Consider the following 8,599-nt stretch of genomic DNA (forward strand, 5'->3'; position numbering starts at 1 on the left):
TTGGTGGAAGATCCTTGTGATGACTCATCAACTCTCTTAGATTTTAAGTGATGAGAGAAGATTAATCATGATGGTGTAAAAAGGGTAATTTTGAAACATCCGTAGATTGGCGATGGAGAATCTGATTTACGCAAATAAGGTATCAAATCGAAGATCGTCGAAAGATCTTTCCAACAAGACAAAAATCACCGGAATCGGACCTTGTTTGACCTCTCAACCAGGGCCGGTCGACTGCCCGCTGCCCAGTTCGGGGCAGAATCGGATTTTTCCTCTTTAAAATCCTATTTTGAGTTCTTATTCTCTCATACTCGCATTTTATAAGGCTAGTATGAGACTGAGGCTAAAGGAGGAGGAGAAACCAAGGGAATGAAGGGATGCTAACAATTCGGAAGCGTGTCGGCACCCGAATCATTGTGGAATTGTTAGAAAATGTAAAAATCCTCAAACCCTTTTCTTTAAGGTTGGTTTTTGGGGTGTTCTTCACAATAATTGATAGATTTGAGTAAGTGATTCATGTTAGATCTAATGAATGCTTGTATTTAGTTATATTTATGCTTCCTTATAGTCTAGAAGTAGTTTGTAAGAATCATTGCGAAAGATTTCACGTTTTGACTCTCAGAGACCCCGCGGGCAATTCGAAGAGCCAAATTCAGGCCTTTTTGATCTAGAAAGAATTAAATCAAATTGAAGGTACCATTAGGACCCTATTGCTGCCAATTAGACTTTCTCAAAGTTTCGTTTCCATTCGATATCGAATCGATGGCGAAATATTGATTTTCGCTAAAAATAGGTTGAGAATGGCGGGTTAGAACCTAGTTGGCAGATTAGGCTTTTGTTGGGTGATTTTGGGAACTCTATTAAAACCCAATTGACTTCTAATTCATTTCTATTGATCTTCTCAAGGTTTAAAGTATCAGTATCGAGTATCGTATCGGTTAGGTGATTTTAGGAGACGTATCGTCCTGTATCGAGTATTGTATCACTCTGGCTAGTATATTTTAGTGTAATTTAATGGAGAGACGTATCGAGATGTATCCTATCGATTGGGTCAAATATGGATACGTATCAGCTAGTATCGTATGGTATCATGGGATACTTTAAACCTTGGATCTTCTTACATGATTAGGTTTATTTTGATTAAATCACCAACTCATGAGTGTGACTTCATGGAACTTTGGAGAGCTTATACTAACTAGAAAGGTGAGGAATATACTCAACCTTATCTTGCATGTTTAATTATGTTAATTAAATTTCATTATTGATATCTTGGCTTGCTCTAGTATTTATTGTCTTGTGATTATGTGTGTGACTTTGTACGAATGAAAGGTAAGAAAGTATGTTTGCTTTCATTTTCAATATTCTTTAAATGATGATATGAGAATGTGTGTGGGATTGGTTTTGAGACTTAGATTCTCTTATATCTATTTACCAACTAGGGTTGTGGGTTCGCCCGTTACCCTAGTGAACTTACATGAGTATGCATCTAGACCTAAGTACATGAATGCTAGGTGTCTAGAAGTGTTTGGCTAGGTAACTTCATGAGTACTACTACCCTCCCAGCAGGGGTATTGAAGTCGGTTAACCCGTGATGTTAATGGCTGTGTCCTGAGTATCAAGTAGGCCCATTATCATCATAGAGCGGTAGGGTTGCATATAATAGATAAGAGCTCATGGGCAAGGTTTAAAATATCCGTATCGAGTATCGTATCGGTCAGGTGATTTTAGGAGACGTATTGTCCTGTATCGAGTATTGTATCGCTCTGGCTAATATATTTTAGTGTAATTTAATGGAGAGACGAATCGAGATGTATTGTATCTATTGGGTCAACTATGGATACGTATCGGCTAGTATCGTGGGATACTTTAAACCTTGCTCATGGGCGCTCAAGACCGATAACCAACCCGTGAGAGGACATGGAGAGCATCTTGTCCATTATATGTGGATGATCACTGGGTTAAGGAATGTGATCCAACAGATGCCTCCCATTGAGGATTCCATTCATAGGTGGGAAGGTATTGAACCAAAAGGGCACTAGACATGAGGGGAGATATCTGAACCATATGTAGTACGAGACCGTATGACTTTGCACTGGGTTAGGATTATCCTTGATACACACCAAATCTCATACCAAATGGTGATGTGAGAGAGTGGTGATCTATACCCCAACCATGGCTTGACAGGACTTTACCCAACAACAGCGAAGAACCCAATATACGTCTCTTGTTGAGGGAGAGTGACTGAGACTGCTCAAAGGAGATTGGTGTTCAAATTTAATGCGTGTCTACCATAGAGATCTCATGATAGAGTTATATCATAATCATTCATATATCATATCATTTTCATTAATTACATTATTGATATTCATGATATACGTATGATGTGGAATCTTGTGAACGAATGCATGATATGATGTGGAATCTTGTGAGATTTTGATCAATTACAAGCAGCAAAGCTCTGTATTGTCTAGGGTTTTCCTAGTTCACCAATGAACCATCTTTTGGCACATGGGTGAGAATGCGAAGATGCTTAGCCACTAGAGAAACACTTATGCAACTTCTTGTTATCCTTTGTTCTGTGCTGGTTTGCTTGAGTTGTATTTTCTTTTATGTAAAAATTACTCTTTTTTTTATTAAGGTAGTATGGTCTGCAATGAAGCTCTTTTGGGGGAAAAAGAGACGTGTTTTTTTGGATAGTGAGTTGAGGGGAAAGGCATATTATTTACCTTTACCATATATATAGGAAAATTGGGATGGGGATATTACATATGCCGCTGGAAAGGGTTGAACCCACAATCTCTCTACTGAGAGGAGAGGTTCTCAACCACTCCACTAACCCTCCATTAGCCTTTACCACATTGAGCACATAAAAAATTCACTCTTATGTTCATTCAAGCCTGAATTGATTCAAGTTAGGAATCATGTAAAGAGGAAAATGATCATATTAAGACATAGTTCCATGATCAGAGAGAGCTATCTGAATTGTCTCAGATTGTAAAGCCACATTTTTTGGTTTTCTAGTCTTCAACTAGAATCAAACCAAGCATCACCTGATGTTGAGAAATTCAGTCAGTTAATACACACGGCATCTGATTAAAGGAAAAAGTTCCTCTGTTGTGCACCATACAATAGTGCACCTATATTAAACTTTCCTAAACTGCGGCTTCAATTTGGGGTCTCACTCAAAAAACTACTGGTCAAATTAGTATAAAAACGATTTAATAGTTAATAAATAGCACAATTTTAAATATTTCTTTGTGTTTATTTTATTTTACTTTTTTTTTTCATTATTTCACATTATAGTTTCAAACATTATTTGCCTTTATAATATATCCAATAACTTCATAATTAATGGTTATTAGTGAGTATTACTTAGGATGGATTTATCTAGTTGAGAAGTGGCTTAACATAATTTTAACAAGTTTTACCAAATGTTTGAATTCTACTTGACTTATAAACAAAGTATTATGAAATCTATTAGTAATTTTGTACATAAATCTAAAACTAATTAATTATTAGGTCATTTTTTTTAAATAGTCATTATTAGGTCATACATATGAGACACATTACTCGCCTCATTTGTCTGATACTTTTCTACACCCACATATATGATTATGTGTGCATTACCACGTGCGGATTTACTAGTTAATATAAAAGTAGTTTCATAGTTAAAACTTAAAAAGAGGTTAAATTACCACGTGCAAAAAGCATATGATCGTTTGGAATGGCCTTTCATAAGAGCTACTCTTCTCAAATTGGGTTTTTGTCAGAATTGGGTGAATATGATTATGGAATGCACCACTTCAATTTCATACACTTTGTTGATTAATGGAGTGGAGAAAGGATCGTTTAATCCTTCTCGTGGTATTCGCCAAGGTGATCCACTATCTCCCTTTATTTTTATCCTTGGATCTCAGGTCCTTAGTTCTATAGTCAACTCTGCAGAATCCCAAGATTTGGTCAAAGGAATCAGTGTGAAAAATAGAGCTCCTCGGATTTCTCATCTACTTTTTGCTGATGACTGCTTAATGTTTTCAGAAGTTAATCTTCAGCAGATTTGTCATCTGAAGACCTGTATGGATTTGTATTGCCAAGCAAGTGGTCAGACTATCAATGAAGGTAAATCCTCCTTCACTTTTAGCCCCAATACCCCTTTCCGATTCCGAAGATGGTTTTCTAGAGTGCTTAAAATTAAATATGGAGATGGACCCTCCAAATATTTGGGCTTGCCATCTGATTTTGGTGGGAAAAAATCAGACATTTTCAGAGATATTGGTGAGAAAGTAAGAAAAAGGACTCAAGGTTGGAAGGCTAAGTTACTTTCTCAAGCGGGGCGTGAGATATTGATAAAATATGTAGCTTCGGCTATATCCTCTTATTCAGGCTCACATTTTCTTCTCCCTGGCATAGTCCACAATGAATCAAGGAAAGCGGTTTCTAACTTCTACTGGGGTCAGATTGGAGAGGAACAGAAGATCCACTGGATGTCTTGGTCTAGGCTTTGTAGATCAAAAGAAAATGGTGGGCTGGGCTTTCGAGATCCCATATTGCACAATTGGGCTTTGTTGGCGAAGGTAGCTTGGCGATTATGGGCCCATCCAGAGTCCCTATGGGCTAAGTTCATCAAACATATTTATTGTCCCAACTGCAGTTTTCTTGAAGCTAAGAAAGGTTCTAATTCATCTTGGGCTTGGCAAAGTATTTTAAAGGGGAGAGAGGTCCTTCAAATGGGTTTACTTGCAGTGGTGGGAGATGGGTCCAGCATCTCAATTTGGGAAGATAATTGGATACCAAATCTTCCCTCTTTCAGAATTTTATCTTCTAAACCAGGTCTACCGGCATGCGATGGGTCTCCGATCTTATCGAGCCCATTTCCAAATCTTGGAACAGTCAATTACTACAGCAGCTATTTACATCACAGGAGGTTGAAGCAATTAAGAAAATACAAATTGGCCTAACACCAGCACATGATTCAATAGTTTGGGGTGGATCGGCAAATGGAGTTTTTTTGGTCAAAAGTGCATATCACCTTCTCTACAATCACCGGGATGTTCGCGCTCGTTCAGCCCCCTCCTCATCCCGTCGGCACACCTGGGATGATATTCCTTCAAAGGTATGGAAATTGGTTTGGCATATCCAGTGTTACCCAAAAATCAGAAGCTTTACTTGGAAGGCATTGAACCAAGCATTAGCTACTGGAGATAATCTTAGAGCCAGACAAATCAGCATGGATCCCATTTGTAGAAGATGTGATAGTGTGACAGAATCACTTGATCACCTTTTGTTTGACTGCGATCACTCAAGAGCGATCTGATTTGGTATGGGATTAACATACTGCATCGAACATTAGAACCAAAAATCCCTACTGGGAGTCCTCAACAATTGGGATAGACTGAAGTTTTCTTGATAAATCGGTGAAGGAAAAAATGCTTAGTCTCTTTGGATTTGCTTGCTGGGCCATTTGGTTGGCTAGAAACGACCTAAATTTCAAAGGGATAAAATGGAACCCAGATTCGATTGTGGAGAGAGTTTGGAGAAGTTACCATGAGTTCTGGGACCATTCTCAGACAGCAGTGCAGCAGATCAATTTGATCTCAAGGCGATGGGAGGCTCCAGGCGAGAATAAATTGAAGATAAACTCAGACTTCTCCTGCTCAACAGCCGAAGATGATTCCGCAGGAATTGGTTTCATTCTGAGGAATTCCAATGGCGATTGCATCGGCGCTGTTTCGATTCCCTGTTCCAGATTGAGCATCTTTACGGGGGAAGCGATTGCTCTAAGGGAAGCTCTACTGTGGGCGAAGGAGAAAGCTTTAGTGGAGGTTACCTTTGAGAGTGATTCGGAAGGTCTTGTCTTTCGAGTTGCTAACCCTTTACTTCCCTGTGAGATCAAAGCTGTTCGTGTGGTGGAGGACATCCATTATATCCTGTCATCTGAACCGGGTTGGGTAGTTAAACACATCTCTAGATGGGCCAATTGTGTGGCTGACAATCTAGCTAGGAAGGCCCAGTCCATGGCAAGTAGGACTGTATGGGCCAATTCCACTCCTTGGCTTCTTGAAGCTTATACTCAGGATGTCTTGGGCTTTTCTTGCCCCAGTTTTAATTAATCTTTCATTTACCAAAAAAAAAAAAAAAAAGAGAGGTTAAATGCAATTCAAAACTTAAAATACATGTTCAAAACTTGAAACTCTCTTCCATCCACAAAAAGAACAAATTTTTTTACTGAGAATTGAAATTGAAGTAAAAAAAAAGTGAATGTGAAATTGAATTAGTAATTACATTCAGATGAAAAAAGGAAAAAGAAAAAGAAAAGCTCATGTCTGAGTCATCATATATTCCAAAATGCTTCTTTACCACATATTCAACGTGAGTTATAATCCTAGCCCAGTATCAATTTTAAGTCCTCTAAATCTTAGTAAACTTCATACATCAACCATCTACGATCTCATAATTGTCTCAACAGCCAGCTCAAAACTCCTTCACTTCTCTATTGAGAAGCTGGTGTAAACCAGACATGTGGAAACAGAGAAGAAGCCCGTTCAATGGAGATGAAAGGTTCAATGCTGTTATCTTCCAAGTGAAACAAGCTAAATGTTTCCTTAAATTTGTGCTTGCAATCAACAGGAGGTGTGAAACATATACAATTTCCTTTATATTCAGGGTAGTCATGTGCGGAGACAGACGTAGAATTAATTTTGTTAATAAATAACATCTGATCACCCAAATCCTCCACCATAATCCAAGTTTTACCCTTTAGATCTAACTTGAGAATCTGAAAACTTAGAAATCCACTTTTCAAGTTATGATATTTCACAACCATCAACAACTCACCAAGGCATTCCACCAAATAAACTGAGTTAACCCTGTGAGGATCCACTTCTAATGGAGGAAAAATGTGACAGCTCCTTACTCTTAGGCGAAAACCAATCCTCACAAGCTTAAGATTCAATTGTCTCGTAATAGCATACAATTTTCCATTGTAGAAAATAATATCTTCAAAAGCGTTCCACACAGAATGGGGCTCCACAGGAGACCACTCTTCATCCCCCGGCCTACAGAAGGCTAAACTCTTTCGGTGAATTGCAATGACCACACAATTATTCACTGCCACAGAGGATACAACAGATTTGTTAGAAGTAACAGCAGCAGGACTTGAAAACAATAGAGCCTTTTTAATATAAGAATATTCTGGACCGAGAAAAAACAGAAAATTAAGATCGGGCATTGGAAGAGTAGCTTCCCGTGGAAGTTCAATCTGAACTCTGGAAAATGGATTCAAAAGGAAAACGCGTCTCATAAGATCCACCATTATCAACCATCCCCAGTTACACCCAACACACCTAGAACCATACATTCTAGGCAATTCAAATTTGAAAACTTTGCCGTGTAAGAAACTGAAAAACTCAGAATGACGATGATCTTCTGAGGAAGAAAGCATCAACCATGGGAGTTGAGATCGTAGTTGGAATCCTGGTATTCCCTTTGCAACCATGGCCATCGATTGCCAGGACCTGCATGCTGCACTAAAACAATGAAAACCCACTATGTCTAATTTCTTAATAATCAAAATCATAATATCCTCTGGAAGTGCCGCTATAGTACTCTTGACACCATGGATTTCCATGGTGTGCTTCAACAGCTTTCTATTGGATTCGTATGTAGACATGTTGAAACTCGTTTAGTTGTTAATGCCACTGTAAAATTCTTAATAGAAAAAACCAATTGAGTAAACTGAAAAGGAAAAAAAAAAAAAAAAAAGAACACCTTAGAACTCACATAGCATAAAGATCGTCAGAATAAAAGAGAATATTGAAAACAAGAATGTCGAAACGCTAAATTGATGATGAAGCACTTATAAAGAATTGATGATCTACAAACAGTCGAACGTGGATCGATATCTTCCGTAATAAACTTCCAGTCTTCTTCTAAGCTTCCCTTTCCCTAGATAAAAAATTGTTGGAAGAAGGCAAAGAAGAAAGTTTTCGAAACCAAAACCCTAAATCCTAATACGGCTTGCGAGGTACACAACCCACTTCTCTCCTGGAAATTCCAATTAGTGAGGGGATGAATCCAAATTCCATTTACAGTTAAATTCGGAACAAATTTCTGACTGACCGTTGGAAAAACCAAGTAGTTGTGGCAGTTTAGTCCAAGTACTGGTAAATGGTTCACAGAGCGTGAACAGATAAAGTGGGATTGAGTACTTGTTAGCTTCTCCTGTTGACTTTGCTTAAAATCCGAAACTACCTAGATTGAGATTTAAGTTCACTCGTTGGTCTCTATTCAGTAGGAAAGGAACTACTTCATAAAAACCGTGGGAGGAGAACTGCTTGGTTCAAAAGAAGCTCGGACTTGGAGGTAGATGGGTTTCCGTTGGTCTCTACAAATCTACTGGTCTGCACATCTATCTACACAACGGTGCATTTTTATACAATATGATTGGTCGAGATTAGAAGTTAAATTTAGAGCAAATTGCATTGGCACCCCAAAATGGAAGCCTTAAATCATTGATACCCTATTTTATGTTTAAAAACCACAAAAACCCCAAAATTGGAATTTTGTTGGATATATTTGTCAAATTTATCACTAAAAACAGTTA

At 38.2% G+C, this 8,599-nt stretch overlaps 1 protein-coding gene across 1 annotated transcript; it reads right to left on the reverse strand.

The window, feature by feature from the left end:
• Positions 1-6,487: 6,487 nt before the first annotated feature.
• LOC149005610 (putative F-box protein At4g17565) lies at positions 6,488-7,666 on the reverse strand. The gene has a single exon (XM_089135952.1). The coding sequence runs from the start codon at positions 7,664-7,666 to the stop codon at positions 6,488-6,490; it is 1,179 nt and encodes a 392-aa protein (XP_088992078.1).
• Positions 7,667-8,599: the final 933 nt, after the last annotated feature.

This window comes from Hakea prostrata, chromosome 9 (genome assembly GCF_041222555.1).
Source record: "Hakea prostrata isolate BN-2017 chromosome 9, UWA_Hpros_2, whole genome shotgun sequence".
In the NCBI taxonomy this organism is placed as follows: Eukaryota; Viridiplantae; Streptophyta; class Magnoliopsida; order Proteales; family Proteaceae; genus Hakea; species Hakea prostrata.

Bases quoted from the DNA above. Each gene is read 5' to 3' on its own strand.
- LOC149005610 (XM_089135952.1), bottom strand. From the start codon at position 7,666: ATGTCTACATACGAATCCAATAGAAAGCTGTTGAAGCACACCATGGAA.